General features: G+C 39.4%; 1 protein-coding gene across 7 annotated transcripts in view; it reads left to right on the top strand.

Annotated features, from left to right (window-relative positions):
- The window catches only part of SLC35D2 (solute carrier family 35 member D2), a 68,574-nt gene extending 47,873 nt beyond the window's left edge, over window positions 1-20,701 (top strand). For 2 of the 7 annotated variants that reach the window (XM_057549110.1, XM_057549112.1), the window contains one exon: window positions 4,331-4,605. In XM_057549110.1, the coding sequence (XP_057405093.1) occupies window positions 4,331-4,598 (268 nt within the window). In that variant the 3' untranslated portion in view covers window positions 4,599-4,605. Of the gene's footprint in view, window positions 1-4,330; window positions 4,606-6,677; window positions 6,757-7,740; window positions 7,824-8,556; window positions 9,275-9,407; window positions 9,455-18,825 lie in introns of those variants that run through there. The other 5 variants (XR_009008732.1, XM_057549113.1, XM_057549111.1 and 2 more) reach the window with 5 other exon arrangements.
- The last annotated feature ends 574 nt before the right edge of the window (window positions 20,702-21,275 follow it).

A 21,275-nucleotide genomic window follows, 5' to 3' on the forward strand; every position in this document is an offset into this window, starting at 1 on the left:
CTTAGTTGCAGTGACGTAATCACATCAGTAAAAATATTCATGTATATCCTCCAGTTCAGTAATTCTCTCTTTAGCTGTGTCTGATTTAATGTTTAACCTGTTTTTTGGAGGTTTTTTTAAAATTTATTTTTTATTGAGGTATAGCTGATGTACAGTATTATGTGTTTCAGGTATACCACATAGTGATTCATAGTTTTTAAAGGTTATATTCCATTTAGAGTTATTATAAAATATTGGTTATATTCCCTGTGTTGTACTATATATCCTTGTACCTTATTTATTTTATACATAGTACTTTGTACCTCTTAATCCCCTATCCCTATCTTGCCCCTCCCTGCTGGAGTTTTTGATTTTAACAATTTTATACTTTATTTGTAAAAGTTCCACAGTTTATTTTCAAACTTATCTGTTCATTCTTAACATTCTTTTGTTGGTCATCTTTGGGACTGTACCTTTTATTTCTTTAAATATTACACACATAGCTATTCTGTATTCTGCATCTGATGATTCTAATGTCTGCAATTCTTGAGAATCTAAATATGTAGTTGGTTGACTAAATATGTAGTTTGTGAGTGTCATTATGTCATTATGTCATTTGCTTTCTTGTGTATTTGGTGACCTGTGATTTGTGAGCATATTATTTAATCTTAATCAGTCCTGTGGAGTGAAAATAGGAATTTGAGAAACTTTCCTGCAGGGACAAATTGGTTTTAGTCTAGTTGGTAGCCAGGTGTGCCACTGACCTGGACCACTCTGGCCTTTTTGAGGGTCTGGCCTCAGTGGGCTAGTGTCCCTTCTCACTTGGGGTTTGGCCCAGGGCTCAGTTTACAGACAGTGCTGTTTTGCAATGGCCTCTGCCCTGAAGCACCCTGATCCTGTACCTATTGTCTGCTGCTCTGATGCCTGCCTGGCTCAAATCCCTTATCACTCTGTACCCAGTTTCTCCCTTTTCCAAAGGGGGGATATTAGGCAATCTCTTGTGCCCCTTTCAAAACCAACAGTCTCGCAAATAATGTGTTCTTTCAGGCATTGGTTGTTTGGCAGTGGGTGAGTACTAAGTGCTCTCAGTACTTAGGCAGCCATTGTTGGATGCCTAAGTGTAGTAAGATATTTGTAGTTTTCCCAGTTGTTGACTGAGAACATATAACTTTGAAAAAAATCTACTAAGCTGTGTTTGTGAGTTACCCTTTGTGAAATCATCTTTTTCCCCCCATTACAATGAAAAAAAGTCAACCCATATCACACAAACTCAGACCAGCATGTTTCCTTGCCTAAGCCCATGTTCACCTGTGAACAGCAGAGCCAAGTTTTAGTTTTATCTCATGTCATTATAAACTTGATGAGATAATATTTTTGTTTTGTTTTGTCTTTTTTTTTCACTTGCACTTTACTATTTAGCCATTCCATGAAGGAAATCAAGAAGTAATCCCTTTTTTTTTTCTTTTAATTTTTAAAAATTTTATTTTTGGCTGCGTTGGGTCTTCGTTGCTGTGCACAGGCTTTCTCTAGTTGTGGTGAGTGGGAGCTACTCTTCATTGTGGTGCACGGGCTTCGCATTGTGGTAGCTTCTCTGGTTGCAGAGCATGGGCTCTAGGCACGTGGGTTTCAGTAGTTGCAGCACGCGGGCCCTAGAGCGCGCGGACCTCAGTAGTTGTGGCACGCAGGCTCAGTAGTCGTGGCGCATGGGCTTAGTTGCTCCACGGCATGTGAGATCTTCCTGGACCAGGGGTCGAACCCACGTCCCCTGCATTGGCAGGCGGATTCTTAACTACTGTGCCACCAGGGAAGTCCCAAGAAGTAAACCCTTTGACGTCAGCTGTCTGCAGTGAGTGGTGGGGTGGACAGTGCCTGAGCTGGCACTTCTGGGGATTCTTTGTCAGAATCTTGACCCTATTTATCTACAACTACATGCCTTTTTTTCCAATGAATAATGTGCTTCCTAGAAAACAAATACTCTCTTGATAAAAGTTCTTAATCAGTGTTTTATCAGTAGTCATTTTGCATGTAAAAATGTCATAAAGGCATAGTAATTAAAAATAAATCAGTAAATGATGAAAACATTAATATTTCAGATTCTACAACTTTAAGGGTAAAAACTAGGTAGGTCTCAGTTTTTTAAGTGGGTCTTTTGAGGACACTAAAATCATGGCATCATTCTAACAGTTAGGTGTCTGTACTCTGGAATCAGATGGCCTAGATTTGAATCCTGGCTTTGCCACTTTTTAGCTCTGGGCCCTTGGACAAGTTATTTACCCTCTCTGAGCTTCAATTTCCTTATCTTTAAAATGGGAACAATGAGGTAATGTAGCTGATTTATAAGGTTATGTGGACTGAATGAATAAAGAGCACTTAGTGTAGACATATAGAAAATGTTCAGTAAGTGTTAACTACTGTTATTGTTGTTAATATTTCTATTTCTTGAGTCCAGCCTGTTCAGTTTGGCTGTCCTTTTTTACCCCAGACAGATTTGGTTCTGCCTATAGCCCATGACTTCAGTAGTTTTTCTTCTGTTATGTCTACTTCATCTTCAACCACCAAGTTTTAATTCTGAAACTGCTCTAGAAGGAAACTTCCATTTTGGCATGGTGCATTTTTCAGAATCCTGCTTTCTTACAGTTTCTCACTCAGAGGACACTATGATCAGGTCACTTGCTTCTTCGCAGTAATAGAAACCATTGTAAGCTTCTGAGCACATCCTTGCTTTTCAGAACAACTGGAACTGGCTGTCGCTTCTCTTCGGTTCATGCTCAAGGAGCCTCGGGACTAACATGTGCGCGTTCCAACCCTTGACTCCAGAGAACTCTCTCTCAGCTTCTTTCTTATTTTCACTGCTTTCAAATTTGCATTTCAAACTTGCTTTCTCTGACTACCAACCCTCTATCTGGAGTTGAAAATATAATTTAAAAATTATAACACTTTAAAACTGTATGTTAAGAAGCCAATGGAATGGTGAAAAGAGCAGACTTTTCTTCTGAGTTATGGTGAATGATTCAGCTTTAAGAAATGCTATTTGTAATCAAGAGTTTGTAAATAAAGCATATGATGAAGTGAAATTGCATCAGGCAGGTACACTGGATTGTGGGAGCCACGATAATTTAATGCAGGTAGAGGTAAAATAAGACTGAAATTTAAGTTGACAAACTAGATTTTAAAAAGCTAGCTCTGCTGTTCTTTTTAATCTTGCAGAGAAGTGACAGGTTCTGGTTCATTCACACCAGCATCTGGCACCAGCCCCTAAGCCCTGGAGGCAATTATCCTAATCTGTTTCTGCCCTAGTAGCAGCCTCTTTGATCTCACTGAAGCAGTAATATATTCCTTAATAGAAACACAAATGTATCAATTTTCCCTACTCACAGCATAAAAAATGTTCTATTCTTTGAACCTTCACTGATCCTGCCAAGATGTGGGGTCCAAGACAAAATAGGATTCTGCTGATTGCTTGGGCACAGGAGTGACAGAACCTTCAAAGAGTGTAGATATTTCCATCATTTCCCAACAAACCAAATTGTAGTGTAAAATCGATGCTCCAGGAAAATAGATCATATTTATCCCATGACTTTGGCTTCCCTGGTGCACCACTGAGGTCTGGGGTAGGAGCGAGTTCTTACCAGAGATGGGCAAGATGAGATTACTTGAAATTCTTTGAAATCTGAAATAAGAGAGTAATGTGCTTCGGTACAATTGTGGTTGGTGGAAGGAGTGTAAAAGTAGCATTTTATTATTTGAACATTTGTGTTGGATTTCTGTGTATGTTTGTACATGGAATGGTAACCAGCAACAAGTTGTAAACAAGGCCATTTGAGTTCTGCTTGTGACTCCCACGAGTGTGCCGTCCAACTTTGGGTTAATCAGTTATTTTTTGTGTTATTTTTCAGAAACAGGAAGAAACCTTTGAGCAAGGGTTCTGGTTCAGGGGTTTTCACATGGGCATCTCCATCCCTTGGGGCCCTGTAAGCCAAAACACCAGCTGGTATCTGTTGTCTGAATAAATGTGTATCTTTTGTATGTGCCATTATTTTTCAAATGTACACAGATGATAAGTATGATTTTATAAGTACGTAATGGCAGAAATCTACTGAGAATTCAGCAGTGCTTTTAAATATCTTTACATTTTATTAACTCACAGACGCTAAAATCAAAACTGTCATGTGAAGGTTGACATTTTTGGTATTAAAAGTGGTTTCCTTTGCACTGAGTTAATGGAGGGTCTTTTGATTCAGAACCTTGGTCTTAGCCAAAGGACTGTGTAGGTACATATTTGCATATAGAAATAAATCATGTTTCTTAGAAAAAGTTTTAATACACTCCTTTGATCCTCGTCATTTTATAGTTACACTCTCTGGGGACACCCAGGTGGTATACTAAGAAGTGCAGCCTTTCTGTCTGCAGAAAGTGGCTGTTCCTGTATCAGATGCCATCTGTCACTCAGGAGGACTGCTGCTAATTCAGACTCCCCGAGGAGGCTGGAGACAGGGACTCCTCCCCTCGCTCAGCCCAGCTGGTGGGTGAGTGTCCTAGTGGCCCACACTCATGCTAGATGGATATTGGCCAAGGTGGTTTCACTAAAATGCGGAATGAAGAAAACATTGCATGATTGAAACCCTGGAGTAGGAAATTTTAAGCAAAAATAGGACATAAAGGACATTCATGACTGTCCTGGGTTTAAGGCTGCACTCCAGTTTAGGAAGCCTGCAGGAAGCTTTTCTGTGTCCTGGAAATTGGGTTGGGGCCCTCCTGGGAGTTGTGATCTCTGTTATTTTATTAGACTCTTAGCTCCTCCAGGGCAGATGCTGTGGGTTATATACTCTTACTACCCAGGCCCAGCAGAGCAGGCGCCAAGTAACACCAGGTTGAGTTTTTTAATCTTTTCATTTTATGCATAAGTTGGGTTATTTATAGTTCCCTAGGACTCTAAATTAATGTTGAATTTATTAAAATTGTAAAAATTTTTAAAAAACTTAGATTTTCTTAAGCCAATTTATAAATATTCTTGCTCTATTTTTAAAGCTAGTAATTTTTATATTAACATAAGAATATTTACTTTAATTATTTGATTAATGGTTTGTTAACCCAAGTTTAACTGATTGAAATCTCCTAAATAATTTACTGTAAATCAGTCTTATTTACAACTTAATGAATTAAAAAAAATTAAACATTTAAAATGTGATTTACAAATGTAATTTACCTGATTTTTCCAGCAATTCCAAGCCTTAATAAGGCTCTAGAGAAGCTGATGGGCCAGGATGCTTTACAAGCCTAGCAACTCTTTGAAATCTAATAAACCAAACTTGGCAATGTGGTAAATCAGCATCTTTTAAACATTTGAATACTGTGTACAGACTTAGATTTTCTTATTCCATTCAAGTGAAAATTGAAAATTTAATATCAATTGCACATTTTAAATACAAACCACAAAGGCCAAGATGTTGGATTCTCTAACTTGCCAGATTATTGTAATTACCTTAATAACAAAGACATACATTATTTTGAAGATTACAGAATTTGTTTGTAATTGAGTTTATTCCTCAACTTAATGTAAAAGCTTGATGTACGTTATCTCTAATATTTTTTCTCTATCATCCCTGGTAATGAACATACTCAGGACAAAAACGGTTACTGTGTTTGTGATCTAGATTCTGTTATTAACAATCAGAAGTTTGGTCCTGGACCTGCGACTGGGTGCTAAATTGCCCCAGGGGGAGTCTCCCTAATGCTTAGGGGCTGAGCCCTTTCTTAGAGTACAATTCCCAAGCTCATGCCTTCTAACTGGTGTTTAGCTTTAAAATCCAATACATCTTATGCTCTCTCAGTATCTTTCCAGTTTCATTCTCAACCAGTTTTTATTGTAACCTCTTTCAACATTTAATCACCTGATTCCAGTGGATGAAATTTTACACCCCACTTAGGTTACAGCTAATTTTCATTACTACTTGAGTGAAATGAATATATTTCTTTACCTCTGATTGAATTCTACATTCCTGTGTATATGTATATTTTCTTGTCTGGTGTTTGGTCATGATTCTGTAGTCATTTTGTTGACAAGTGTCAATATACTGGTCAGTGTTGAATGCCTGTCGAATTAACTTTAGTAATAAGGTACAGGAGTACCATTGGCATGTGGAATCCATTATTTAAATCTTTGTCCAAAGCTAGCAATCATTCAGCTGGTTTTCCTTGCTAACACCAGTGGTTCTCAGAACTGGCTGCACATTAGAATCATCTATAGAGCTTTGATATGGCATATGGCTGGGTCCCCACCTCAAACCAGTTGGAGACCCTCTGCCGGGCATCATGGTGTTAAAAGTGCACCAGGTGATTCTGATGCACAGAGAGGATTGAAACCCACTGTTGTAACATCTGTTAAATGCAAGATTTCAGATCATTTAAAAAATCTCATTGTCCTTATCCCCTTTTTGTGGAAACACTGATGGGAAATGCACAGACAAAATGAAAAGGACACCTAAGGTAGAAAGTTTGGCGAATGCACGACTGGACCATTTTCCTGAAAATGTCGAATTATTGAGATGTTTTAAGATGTAGGTATTCTTAAATCTTTATGGTATGTTTTTCTTTTTTATTTGTTTAAAATACCTGTGTGGGTCACTTACTGGCTCTTCTTAATCTGTTTATTACCCAGACCAGTAAGGCACACTCAAGTGTTTTCTTCCTTGCCCCAGGTTTCTGTTGATGTACTCCACACTTTTGTGCAGCTATTACAATTCGGCCCTGACGACGGCGGTGGTTGGAGCCATCAAGGTAAGTGGTTGAAGCCTTGAAATGCACAACCAAATTGGGGAATTGACTGCTTGATTTTATTGTTGTTATTATCCGTGCTGTAGTAAGAATGGAGGCTTGTGATATTTTCAGCTGTGCCTGGGTAATCCCTCCTTACGTCTTCTAGTCTCCTAATCCACAAAACAGAGGGAAGACTTGCTAATTTCAAAGGAAGAGACAAATTATGACTTAAATTGGGAATGGTGGGAAGGGATGGTCTGGGAAAACCAAGTGAAATAGCTGAAAAAAATTCCAAATTTCTGCGCTAAGATACCTTGTGATCTACAGTTTGGTTTTCTGGGAGAACCTTGCTGACTAAGAAAGGGAATTCTTGTGAAGAACTGTTTTCAGTCTAGATCTATGCTCAATTATAAGGTGATTAACTCTGGGATTGGTGTGTATGCTGCGTGTGTGTACATGCATTTGAACACACACTAATGAATAGGAGGGCGGAGGTGTTCTAAATTCTGTTCTTCAGTTTCTTTGTGTTTCTGTTCATGTGAACTCCTGCCGTGAGTGAGTGCTTCAACAGTAGACTTCTCTGTTGGCTGCCCAAGGGCCTCTGAGAATACACTGGACAGAGTACTGCTTGTAATTTATCAGATGTCTTAGTTTGTTCAAGTTTAGGACTAATATGATTAAAATTCACTACCCAGTGATGGTAAAGAGATGAAATCTGGAAAGCTGATTACAACCCAACTCTTACATCTTTTTCCTATGTATTAACTGGAAGAGGGTATGGATAATGCAGTTGCTGTGATTATGGTGCTGTAGTTTATTTCATTTTCTTTATAAAGCCATATGTAATGGTTTTTATCCACTTATTCAATATTCCCATGAACCCCTACTATATGCGAGTCTTTTTGAAAAGTAACTAAAATATTTAGTTTCAGGTTTCACTATATATATGAGTTTTCCCCCTAAAGCCTTTACTTTTAAAATCACTAATCCTCTCTTTTTCTGCAGAATGTATCCATTGCCTACATTGGAGTGTTAGTAGGTGGAGACTACATTTTCTCTGTATTAAACTTTGTAGGGTTAAATATTTGGTAAGTGGGATTTTTAAATGAACTCATTTTAGTAAAATATGACTTTTTAAAAGTCTGATTCATATGTTATAAGTGAAAGAGCAGGAGGTGTTTTGACTTTACAATTTCTAGGATAAAATTTACTTAAATCATTCAGTTCATCTCTTTTTATGACATACTCTTTCATGTGGACCATGGGGACATGTAATGAAAATTCAAAGGGTTGAGATCTAATTTTCTGTTTCCTCCTCTCAGAAAAGCCCTTAAGTTGTGTGTCTTCCTTTTGAATGGGCCTCACTAAATCTGTGCTCCATTGAAGTGCCGTGTGCTAAGGATATTGGGAGGAGTGACTAAGATACTTTTGAAAGGCATTTTGGGGTCTCAGAGGTGGGACACCATTTTAGGATAATACTGTATAGTTTATTCAAGTAATAACCAAGTGCTTATTTTTTTCTCCAAGTTTCTATATTAGACTTGATCTGCTCTTTTTCTGCCCCCAAAGATTTGTAAATAAGAGGGTTAATTCTCATCGATTAATACACAAATTTGAGGAAGTAAAACAGGGGGCTCAATAATTCCCTTCAAATTAAGCTGACTGCATTGTAAATCACCTATACTTCAATAAAATAAAGAAAAAGAAACAAACAGCCAAGTTTTCAAAAAAATTAAGTTGACTGTATTTATAAAGATGTCAGTAACTGTTGGTTGTACCATCTATGGAATTTATTTTCACTCTTTTTTATTCTCCTTTCAGCATGGCAGGGGGCTTGAGATACTCCTTTTTAACTTTAAACAGCCAGTTAAAACCTAAACAACCTGTGGACGAAGAAAACATCCCTCAAGATTTGAAGGGCTAGAACCTGGGGCAAAATTGCAGACTGGCTTGCAGACTGGCTTGCAGACTGGGGGGAATGAGGGAATATTCCCAGCTGTTTTGGTTGTGGCACTCGCCCCTGGTTAAGGCACAACAGGAATGTCTGCAAAATGCAAAGAGAATCTACATCATGTGCTGCATGAGGAGCCATCATCAGCCCTGAGAAATGTATCCGGGCAAAGCCTTACCAGCTGAAAGTGAATCTTCTCAAAATAAACCACTGGTGAAAGGGATTGTTTCCAAGGCACTTGCGTGGACCACACAACTGTGTGCTGTTCCAGGTACTGCGAGTGCTTCAAAGGAGGTAAAAGGCCGATGCCGTGAGGGTGCTTATCAGCACCTTGGCCTTAATTTCAAAGGTCCCAGCCAAAGCAAAGTGCCAGTGAGAACATTTTTTTTGGTTTAAACAGACATGTCTTTATTTTAATAAAATCAGCCACTTAACTGCCAGTAGAGTTATTTGTTAGCTTTGATTTGATCTTATATGTTGGTATCTTTTCCCAATCATCAGAGTAAAATAAAAAATAATTTATATGCATACCTCATACTGTGATATTATTGTAGACAGGCAGAAGAACCGTAGGTCATTTATTCAGTCTGCCTTGAAGGGTAATATTCCTTTTAAGGCTCATGTTGGGAAAAATTACAGAATAACTCAATGGAAAAAACAATACTCAGTGTGCCCTGTCAACATTTAAGTTGGTCATATTTCTCTCCTCTTCTCCTTCCAGGTTTGTTCAGGGGCTTTGAAATTCAGATCATATGGACTTTAACCAAGGTACATGTTTTTCCTGGGCTTGCCTGACCCCCCAGACCAGTGGAGTGTGGGAAGGAACCCCGGTTTGGATGAGAGTTATTATCATCTCCATCAAGAAATGGACTGTCCCCGTCGGGGTCGTGGTGCAGGGTAGGGCCCCAGTCTGGAGAGGGCCAGTCAGGAGCTCTTCTTTCTAGTCTTGTCTTCACTGCTAACCTACCGAGACCTTCACAGGTCACCTTGCCACTGTTGCCTCCATTTTTTAATCTTTAAAATGGAACTATGTCTCCAAATCCCTGCCAGCTCTGACTTTCTAAGTTTATAGAAGCTGAGCCAGATGGACAGGGCAGCAAATGAAGGAATGATTGTGTTGACATGTTTCAATTTACTTTAAAATTTAAAAAAATTTTAATTGTAAAATACACACAACATAAAATTTACCACCCTAACCATTTCTAAGTGTACAGTTCAGTAGTGTTAAGTATATTCACATTGTTGTGTAGCCAATCTCCGGAACTTTTTCATGTTGCAAAACTGAAACTCTATACCCATTAAACAATAACTCCCCATTCCTCCCTTTCCCCAGCTCCTGGCAACCACCATCCTACTTTCTTTCTCTATGAATGTGACTACTGTAGGTACCTCATAAAAGTAGAATCACACAATATTTATCTTTCAGTAGCTGGCTTATTTCGCTTAGGATAATATCGTCAAGTTTCATCCATGTTGCAGCATATGTCCGAATTTCTTTCCTTTTTAAGACTAAATAATATTCCATCATATGGATATACCACATTTTGTTTATCCATTCGTCTGTCAGTGGACACTTGGATTGCTTCTACCTCTTGGCTGTTTGTGTATAATCCTGCTATGAACATGGGTGTACAAATATGTCTTTGAGACCCTGCTTTCAGTTCTTTCGGATAGTAAAAGGAAACTTGTTTCCTCTATACACAGAGCACTTCTGACGCCAAATGTGTGGGATCTTTCCCTCACATTAAGCAATTCTCCAACTCTTCGGACACCAACTAGGGGTCCTACAATTAAATGCAGACTCTAACTACCTGGAGTTAGCACAGACCCCACAGGTTAAGGGCTCGGTTCCCCAAGACTGCTCCCTACTTAAGATGCCAAACCCAAGTCCCAGGTTGTGACTGGTGCTTCTGACCAACTGACCATCAATCTGGGGTCTCCACACCCCCTTCCTCAGGTTTAATAATTTGCTAGAATGGCTCACAGAACTCAGGGAAGTGCTTTACTCTCTATTGCCAGTTTATTATGAAGCATACAACTCAGGAACAGCCAAAGGGAAGAAATGCATAGGACAAGGTATGTGGGAAATGGTTTGGCACTTCCACGACTCCTCCAGGTGTGCCCCACTCCCAGCACATCAATGTGTTCATCAACTGGAAGCTCTCCAAACCCCATCATTTGTTTTTCACGGTAACACATGACCACAGCCGCACCATTTTATATTCCCACCAACAGTGCACGGGGATTCCAATTTCTCCACATCCTCACCACTTGTTGTGGTGAGGATGTGGAGAAATCCCCCTTTTTTTTTTTTTTGGTAGTAGTAATAGTAGGTGTGTTAATGGGTGTGAAGTGATATCTCATTGTAGTTTTGATTTACATTTCACTGATGGTTAGTGATGTTGAGCATCTTCTCATGTGCTTGTTGGCCATTTGTACATATTCTTTGGAGAAATGTCTATTCAAATCCTTTGCCCATTTTTGAATTGGGTTGTTTGTTCTTTTGTTGTTGAGTTGTAGGAGTTCTTTATTTTTTCAGTTTATTTTAAAATTGGGGTATAATTGCTTTACAATGTTGTGTTAGTTTCTGTTGTACAGCAAAGTAAGTCAGCTATATGTATACATATATCCCCTTCTTTTTGGATTTCCTTCCCATTAGGTCACCACAGAGCACTGAGTAGATTTCCCTGTGCTATACAGCAGGTTCTCATTAGTTATCTACTTTATACATAGTAGTGTATATATGTCTATCCCAATTTCCCAATTCATCCCACTCCTCCTTTCCCCCCTTGATGTCTATACGTTTGTTCTCTACGTCTGTGTCTCTATTTCTGCTTTGCTGATACGTTCATCTGTACCATTTTTCTAGATTCCACATATATGCATTAATATACAATATTTGTTTTTTTCTTTCTGACTTATTTCACTCTGTATGACAGTCTCTAGGTCCATACACATCTCTACAAATGACCCAATTTCATTCCTTTTTATGGCTGAGTAATATTCCATTGTATACATGTACCATATCTTCTTTATCCATTCATCTGTCGATGGATATTTCGGTTGCTTCCAAGTCCTGGCTGTTGTAAATAGTGCTCCAGTGAACACTGGGGTGCATGTGTCTTCTTGAATTATGGTTTTCTTAGGATATGCCCAGTAGGGGGATTGCTGGGTCATATGATAGTTCTATTTTTAGTTTTTTAAGGAACCTCCATACTGTTCTCCATAGTGGCTGTATCAATTTACATTCCCACCAACAGTGCAAGAGGGTTCCCTTTTCTCCACACCCTCTCCAGCATTTATTGTTTGTAGATTTTTTGATGATGGCCACTCTGACTGGTGTGAGGAGATACCTCATTGTAGTTTTGATTTGCATCTCTCTAATAATTAGTGATGTTGAGCACCTTTTCATGTGCCTCTTGGCCAACTGTATGTCTTCTTTGGTGAAATGTCTATTTAGGTCTTCCACCCATTTTTTGATTGGGTTGTTTGTTTTTTTGATATTGAGCTGCATGAGCTGTTTGTATATTCTGGAGATTAATCCCTTGTCATTTGCTTCGTTTGCAAATATTTTCTCCCATTCTGAGTATTGTCTTTTCCTCTTGTTTATGGTTTCCTTTGCTGTGCAAAAGCTTTTCAGTTTCATTAGGTCCCCTTTGTTTATTTTTGTTTTTTATTTTCATTACTCTAGGAGTTGGGTCAAAAAAGATCTTGCTGTGATTTATGTCATCGAGTGTTTTTCCTATGTTTTCCTCTAAGAGTTTTATATAGTGTCTGGTCTTACATTTAGGTCTTTAATCCATTTTGAGTTTATTTTTGTGTATGGTGTTAGGTAGTGTTCTAATTTCATTCTTTTACATGTAGCTGTCCAGTTTTCCCAGCACCACTTATTGAAGAGGCTGTTTTTTCTCCATTGTATTTTCTTGCCTCCTTTGTCATAGATCAGGTGACCATAGGTATGTGGGTTTAACTCTGGGCTTTCTATCCTGTTCCATTGATCTATACTTCTTGTGCCAGTACCATACTGTCTTTCTTTTCTTTTCTTTTTTTGTAAATTTATTTATTTATTTATTTTTGGCTGAATTGGGTCTTTGTTGCTGCATGTGGGCTTTCTCTAGTTGCAGCAAGTGGGGGTTACTCTTCGTTGTGGTGCGCGGGCTTCTCATTGCGGTGGCTTCTCTTGTTGTGGAGCATGGGCTCTAGGCACACGGGCTTCAGTAGTTGTGACCACTCGGGCTCAGTAGTTGTGCCGCACGGGCTTAGTTGCTCCGTGGCATGTGGGATCTTCCCGGACCAGGGATCAAACCCGTGTCCCCTGCATTGGCAGGCAGATTCTCAACCACTGCACCACCAGGGAAGTCACTACCACTGTAGGGATTTTGATCACTGTAGCTTTGTAGTATGGTCTGAAGTCAGAGAGCCTGATATTCCTCCAGCTCTGTTTTTCTTTCTCAAGGTAGCTTTGACTATTTGGGGTCTTTTGTGTTTCCATACAAATCGTAAAATTTTTTGTTCTAATTCTGTGAAAAATGCTATTGGTAATTTGATAGGGATTACATTGAATCTGTAGATTGCTTTGGATAGGGTACTCATTTTCACAATATTGATACTTCCAATCCAAGAACACGGTATATCTCTCCATCTGTTTGTGTCATCTTTGATTTCTTTCATCAGTATTTTGTAGTTTTCTCAGTACAGGTCTTTTGCTTCCTTAGGTAGCTTTATTCCTAGGTATTTTATTCTTTTTGTTGCAATGGTAAATGGTAAATGGAATTGTCCTTAATTTCTCTTTCTGATCTTTTGTTGTCAGTGTATAGGAATGCAAGAGATTTCTGTGCATTAATTTTGTATCCTGCAACTTTACCAAATTCATTGATTAGCTCTAGTAGTTTTCTGGTAGCATCTTCAGGATTTTCTATGTATAGTATCATGTCATCTGCGAACAGTGACAGTTTTGCTTCTTTTCCAATTTGGATTCCTTTTATTTATTTTTCTTCTCTGATTGCCATGGCTAGGACTTCCAAAACTATGTTGAATAATATTGGCGAGAGTGGACATCCTTGTCTTGCTCCTGACCTTAGTGGAAATGCTTTCAGGTTTTCACAATTGAGAATGATGTTTGCTGTGGGTTTGTCATATATGGCCTTTATTATGTTGAGGTAGGTTCCCTCTATGCCTACTTTCTGGAGAGTTTTTATCATAAATGGTGTCGAATTTTGTCAAAAGCTTTTTCTGCATCTATTGAGAGGATCACATGGTTTTTACTCTTCAGTTTGTTAATATGGTGTATCACACTGATTGATTCACGTGTATTGAAGAATCCTTGCATTCCAGGGATGAATCCCACTTGATCATGGTGTATGATCTTTTTAATGTGTTGCTGGATTCTGTTTGCTAGTATTTTGTTGAGGATTTTTGTGTATATGTTCATCAGTGATATTGGTCTGTAATTTTCTTTTTTTGTGATATCTTTCTCTGGTTTTGGTATCAGGGTGACGGTGACCGTGTAGAATGAGGTTGGGGGTGTTCCTTCCTCTGCGATTTTTTGGAAGAGTTTGAGAAGGATGGGTGTTAGCTCTTCTCTAAATGTTTGATAGAATTCACCTGTGAAGCCATCTGGTCCTGGACTTTTGTTTGTTGGAAGATTTTTAATCACAGTCTCAATTTCAGTGTTTGTGATTAGTCTGTTTATATTTTCTATTTCTTCCTGGTTCAGTCTTGGAAGGTTGTGCATTTCTAAGAATTGGTCCATTTCTTCCAGGTTGTCCATTTTATTGGCATAGAGTTGCTTGTAGTAGTCTCTTAGGATGCTTTGTATTTCTGCGGTGTCTGTTGTAACTTCTCCTTTTTCATTTCTAATTTTATTGATTTGAGTCCTCTCCCTCTTTTTCTTGATGAGCCTGGCTAATGGTTTATCAATTTTGTTTATCTTCTCAAAGAACCAGCTTTTAGTTTTATTGATCTTTGCTATTGTTTTCTTTGTTTCTATTACATTTATTTCTGCTCTGATCTTTATGATTTCTTTCCTTCTACTAACTCTGGGTTTTGTATGTTCTTCTTTCTCTAGTTCCTTTAGGTGTAAGGTTAGATTGTTTATTTGAGATTTTTCTTGTTTCTTGAGGTAGGCTTGTATTGCTATAAACTTCCCTCTTAAAACTGCTTTTGCTGCATGCCATAGGTTTTGGGTCGTCGTGTTTTCATTGTCATTTATTTCTAGGTAATTTTTGATTTCCTTTTTGATTTCTTCAGTGATCTCTTGGTTATTTAGTAATGTATTGTTTAGCCTCCATGTGTTTGTATTTTTTGCAGTTGTTTTCCTTTTTTTTTTTTTTTAGTTATTTATTTTTTATTTTTGGTGTGTTGCATCTTCGTTGCTGCATGCGGGCCTTCTCTAGTTGCAGCAAGTGGGGGCTACTCTTCGATGTGGTGCGTGGGCTTCTCCTTGTGATAGCTTCTCTTGTTGTGGAGCATGGGCTCTAGGGCACACAGGCTTCAGTAGTTGTTGCATGCAGGCTCAGTAGCCGTGGCTCACAAGTTCTAGAACACAGGCTCAGTAGTTGTGGTGCATGGGCTTAGTTGCTCCGCGGTATGTGGGATCTTCCTAGACCAGGGATAGAACCTGTGTCTCCTGCATTGGCAGGTAGATTCTTAACCACTGCACCACCAGGGAAGTCCACACCTGTCATTGATTTCTAATCTCATAGTGTTGTGGTTGGAAAAGATGCTTGATATGATTTCAATTTTCTTAAATTTACCAAGGCTTGAGTTGTGACCCAAGATGTGATCTATCCTAGAGAATGTTCCATGTGTGCTTTAGAAGAAAGTGTATTCTCCTGCTTTCGGATGTCCTATAAGTATCAATTAAGTCTGTCTGGTCTATTGTGTCATTTAAAGCTTGTGTTTCCTTATTAATTTCATGTCTGAATAATCTGTCCATTGGTGAAAGTAGGGTGTTAAAGTCCCCTACTATTATTGTGTTACTGTTGATTTCCCCTTTTATGGCTGTTAGCATTTGCCTTATGTATTGAGGTGCTCCTATGTTGGGTGCATATATATTTATAATTCTTATGTCTTCTTCTTGGAATGATCCCTTGATCATTATGTAGTGTCCTTCCTTGTGTCTTGTAACAGTCTTTATTTTAAAGTCTATTTTATCTGATTTGAGTATTGCTACTTCAGCTTTCTTTTGATTTCCATTTGCATGGAATATCTTTTTCCATCCCCTCACTTTCAGTCTGTATGTGTCCCTAGGTCTGAAGTCGGTCTCTTGTAGACAGCATATATGTGGGTCTTGTCTTTGTATCCATTCAGCCAGTCTTTGCCTTTTGGTTGGAGCATTTAATCCGTTCACATTTACAGTAATTATCAATGTGTGTTTTCCCATTACCATTTTCTTAATTGTTTTGTGTTTGTTCTTGTAGATCTTTTCCTTCTCTTGTGTTTCCACCTAGAGAAGTTCTTTTAGCATTTGTTGTAAAGCTGGTTTGGTGGTGCTGAATTCTCTTAACTTTTGCTTGTCTGTATAGCTTTTGATTTCTCCATCGAATCTGAATGAGATCCTTGCTGGGTAGAGTAATCTTGGTTATAGGTTTTTCCCTTTCAACACTCTAAATATATCCTGCCACTCCCTTCTTGCCTGCAGAGTTTCTGCTGAAAAGTCAGCTGATTATCTTATGGGGATTCCCTTGTATGTTATTTTTTGCTTTTCCCTTGCTGCTTTTAATATTTTTTCTTTGAGTTTAGAGTTTAATTTTTGTTAGTTTGGTTAATATGTGTCTCAGTGTGTTTCTCTTTGGGTTTGACCTGTATGGGACTCTTTGTGCTTCCTGGACTCGGGTGGTTATTTCCTTTCCCATGTTAGGGAAGTTTTCGACTATAATCTCTTCAAATATTTTCTCAGACCCTTTCTCTTTCTCTTCTTTTTCTGGGACCCCTATAATTCGAATGTTGGTGCATTCAATGTTGTCCCAGAGGTCTCTTAGACTGTCCTCATTTCTTTTCATTCTTTTTTCTTTATTCTGCTCCTTGGCAGTTATTTTCACCATTCTATCTTCCAGCTCAGTTATTCATTCTTCTGCCTCAGTTATTCTGCTATTGATTCCTTCTATTGTATTTTTCATTTCAGTTATTGTGTTGTTCATCACTGATTGTTTGTTCTTTAGTTCTTCTAGGTCCTTGTTAAATATGTCTTGTATCTTCTCGATCTGTGCCTCCATTCTATTTCCGAGATTCTGGATCATCTTTATTATTATTGCTCTGAATTCTTTTTCAGGTAGATTGCCTATTTCCTCTTCATTTATTTGGTCTGGTAGGTTTTTACCTTGCTCTTCATCTAGAACATATTTTTTTTGTCATTTCACTTTTTTTTGATGAGTGGGGCTGTGTTCCTGTCTTGCTGGTTGTTTGGCCTGAGATGTCCAGCACTGGAGTTTGCAGGCAGTTGGGTTGAGCTGGGTCTTGGTGCTGATATGAGGACCTCCGGGAGACCTCACACTGATTAATATTCCCTGGGGCCTTAAGTTCGCTGTTAGTCCAGTGTCTTGGACTCAGTACTCCCACCACAGGAGCTCAGGCCCAACCCCCAGCCTGGGAGCCAAGACCCTGCAAGCTGCGTGGCACAGCAAAAAACAAAAAATAAAACAAAAAACAAAAAAGAGCAGAACGATAACAAAGAATAAAAAATAAAGTTAGAAAGATAAAAAATATATTAGAAAAAATAGAAATGAAAATGAAATAACAAGAAGGCAAAACAGAACCACAACAGCAAAAAATAAAATAAAATAAAAAATTAAAAGATAAGAATAAAAAAATAAAAAACACACTCCCTGGTGCCTCTGCTCTCAGTGTCCTTGCCCCCACAGTGAGCCACAGCCAGCCCCCGCCACCCCAGTATGCCCTTAAAGACCTCTAGTTAGGCCTCTGGACCCGGCACGTCAACCCCACCTCTGTGCGCATTCCTTTCACCAGCATCTGCTCCTGAAGCTGGCCTGGAGCACACGTGCCTGCGTGGGCCAGCTAGGGTGCAGGCCTCCACAGGCATGCCCACAGGGGCCAGCACAGCAGGAGGAGCCTTGGAAGGGGGGCAGTGCTTGGCCCTCCTGGACCTGTAGAGCCAGAGGGGGCTTTGTGGGGGACTCAGGCCCAGGACACGTGTGGCTGGAGTGGGCCTTGGGGACGCCCAGGCCTTGAGCCCAGCAGGCTCGCTGGGGCCCAAGCACGCAGGGGAGATCCTGGCCGCTTTCCCCTCTGATCCCGTGATCCCTCAAAAGTCCCTCTCCATCCCCGCTGATCCCCTCACTGTGAGTGGGCCCCTCTGAGTGTGGGAATATCTCTTCTCCCGGAGCCCCCCTGTCAGGGGTGCTGGTCCAATCCTGCCTCCACCCTTCTTCCCCCACCTCCTTCCCTTCCACATCCTACCTGGTTGCGTGGGGATTCCTCCCATCCCTTTAAGTGTCTGAAGTCTCCCACAAGTGCCCAGTAGGTGCTCCCTCGGAAGGCTGCCTGTGAGGAGATACAAACTCCATGTCCTCCTACTCTGCCATCTTGACTCTGCCCCCTGTTTCAGTTTACTTTTAAAAGGCTTCTAGAGTATTACCTTGGGGCTCCCAAACTGTGTAACCACCTTCTCTTGCATCATCAACATCATTTCTGAAACCCAGGGACCAAAAGTGGTAAGACTTGAAAAATGTAAACATCAACTCCTCATTTTTTTCAGTGACAAAACAAACAAAAACAGGGACTTCCCTGGTGATCCAGTGGTTAAGACTCCACACTCCAAATGCAGGGGGCCTGGGTTCATTCCCTGGTCAGGGAACTAGAACCCTCATGCCCAACTAAAGATCCCTCATGCCTCAGCAAAGATCCCGCATGCCGCAGCTAAGACCAGGCACAGCCAAATAAATAAATAAATAAATATTAAACAAACAAAAACAAGATTTGCTTTCTTCCAAAATTTTTTTTTCTAATTTTCATTTTTAGGATTCTTAAGGGAAGATGCTTTTGTGTTTTTCTAAAGTCTTAATATGGTCAGTCTTTTGTTTTAATAGCCAGAATGCCTTGGAATGGGATTCTTATTTAAATGTTTTTCTTTTGCAGTCACCTCAAATACTTGGCCTTAAATGACCCTTTCTTTTTACCAGTGTGGAAAGACTTCTGCTTCCATGTGTGGCCAGCAGAGGGCACCCTAAGAACAGTCCAGCAGTCCTTGCAGCTGGGTTGAAACTTGCGATTTCTGCTCTTCCTCTACAGAACCAGATTCCCGTGGTGGGAGGTTTATGGTAGTGCCAATCTGGCTTTTGAGTTAAGGTTAGCTGAGAATGCTGGATGCAGAGAGGTGGTGCGAAAGGGATCCATGAGTTCCAAGGAGGCTAAAGAAGAAATGTAGCCCCGTGCCCCAGGTCTCTGGATTTCTTTAAAAAAAAAATAAAAAAATAAAAACCATTCTGGATGGAACAAGGAAAATTAGTTTAATATTCTTGATATTTTGCTTATGTCTGGCTATTTTACTGCTAAAAACAGTTACATTTGTTAACTTGGACTTTTTCTTGCTGTTTTAATATTTTTCTATATATTAGATATATAAGTACAAGTACAGGGGCACTGGAGTTTTGTGACAGCTGAGTTTGCCTAAAGAATGAAACCTAGTTTAGAGAAGAGTTATATATTTTATATATTATTATTATTGTATATTTATATATTACATATTATTTTAATTTATATATATTTTCTGTGCTCTCAGGAAAATGGCAAAGGTACATATGTCAATACTTTCAGAGACTTTAGTGACGTTTTTCCTTTTGCATCATCATGTCAACTTTTCAGTCTTGGTGAGTCATTTTTATGACTTGTGAGTAATTTCTGTTTTCTTTGAATGGATATGTGTACCTGTGCATACATTTTGAGTGCTGGGACTTGCCAAGGGTCAGCGATTTAGCTGACCAGTAGCTGCTACTCCGTGGTAGCTTTGGGAAACTGAGGGCACCCAGCGCTCAGAATGTCCAAGTTCTCTTTCTGTCATTAGATACTGAAGCACATGGTAAAACAAAGCATGCCTCTTTAGGATGAAACCAGAAACCCCAAGCCATTCCTGGGGACTCTCACAGTCAGGGAATACCATCTGTGTACCTCTGACTCTCACCTCCACTCCAGGTTGAGGTCCCCCATGATAAGCCTCAGAACCTTTTCTCTGCAATGTGACCTGGACCAGAACATCGCATTACCTGGGGCTTGTTACAAATGCAGAATATCAGGGTGCACACACTGAATAGGAATCTGCATTTTAACCCAGGTGATTTGAGAAGCACTACCCCAGACTTTTGGCCCAGACCATATTTTTAGTACCAAGGGTTCATAACCTGGGGTTCACAGAATTTAGTGGGCTGGTGAACTTGGATGGGGAAAGAATACATCTTGATTTTTCCCCAACCAAAATTTAGCATTTCTTTTCATTTGAATGTAGGCAAGACCACAGTAATATTGGCTGTGCTTGTGACTTTGTTATCAATAGAAATTGAAATACTTTCATATCACTTTATAGTTTTTGTAGAAAGTCATTTATGTGCTGCTCAGTATTCTGGTAGTTATTAGTGCCTCCACTAGTTCTTGTTATTTAATATGTTCATAAAGAAGAATATTTTTAGTACATCATATTTAGAAAATATTGCAGTAACTTTTTATGGTAACTGGTTTTCTTTATAATTTTATGTATTTTATTTCATGTATTTAAAAACATTATTTGGAGAAGGAGGCTGTAGCCATCCCTAGACTGCTGTTGTAGTTTATGGCACTGAAAATAGTAAGGACCCCTGCCTTAGAGAGAAAGAAAAAATTCCAGATTAATATGTTTCCTCAAGAAGTTGTTCCATTTTTGGCCTTAGTACCAGCGGAGGCTTGCTCCTAGATGGGTATAGATAAGCCCGGGGAAATTTTTACATCTGCTACCTGGTGGGAAGGCATCATCCTCCACCCGGTGTGGTCAACTGTCTGCAGCTAGAGGGAGAAAGAGGGAGAGGGAAAGGAAGGCGAGGAGAGGGGAGGGGAAGGGGAGGAAAAGGGAGGGAAAAGGAAGGGAAGGGAGAGACAATGGGACAGGATAGCTAGGCTTCACTGCCACATCCTCTTCATTCAAAGATCAGAACAGAGATGTGCCTCGTCAATTGTGTCACAGTACTCAACCTTGTTCTTCAAATTCTGCTTACCTGAAACGTGATGTTAAGTTTATGGAAAGGTGGGACGGCAGCATGAGATGCTCTGTGGGCCCACTCTCCGGTGAGACAAGGGAAAGTAGAAAAAACTATAAAAACCGTTCAAGGTCTCTGGAAATTGTCCTAAGGGCAATTAGAGATTAGAGATATGTTTTATTTAGGTCTATGCAGTGTTAAAATGTTTTTTGAGTTTGTTGCTTTATATTCCAGCTCTGTCATTTAAATAAAATTTTTTATAAAAATTGAGAAATTTCACATTAGAAACTGGATTTCTAGCATCACTTGAAAGAAATCACAACTTGCCAGCTGGGCCAGAATTTCCACAGGACAACAGTCTGCTGGCACTGAGTTTGAGGGGGCAGTTTTAATTTTGTCATGTTCTCCAC

The sequence above is a fragment of the Balaenoptera acutorostrata genome, chromosome 6, assembly GCF_949987535.1.
Source record: "Balaenoptera acutorostrata chromosome 6, mBalAcu1.1, whole genome shotgun sequence".
NCBI classification, from domain to species: Eukaryota; Metazoa; Chordata; class Mammalia; order Artiodactyla; family Balaenopteridae; genus Balaenoptera; species Balaenoptera acutorostrata.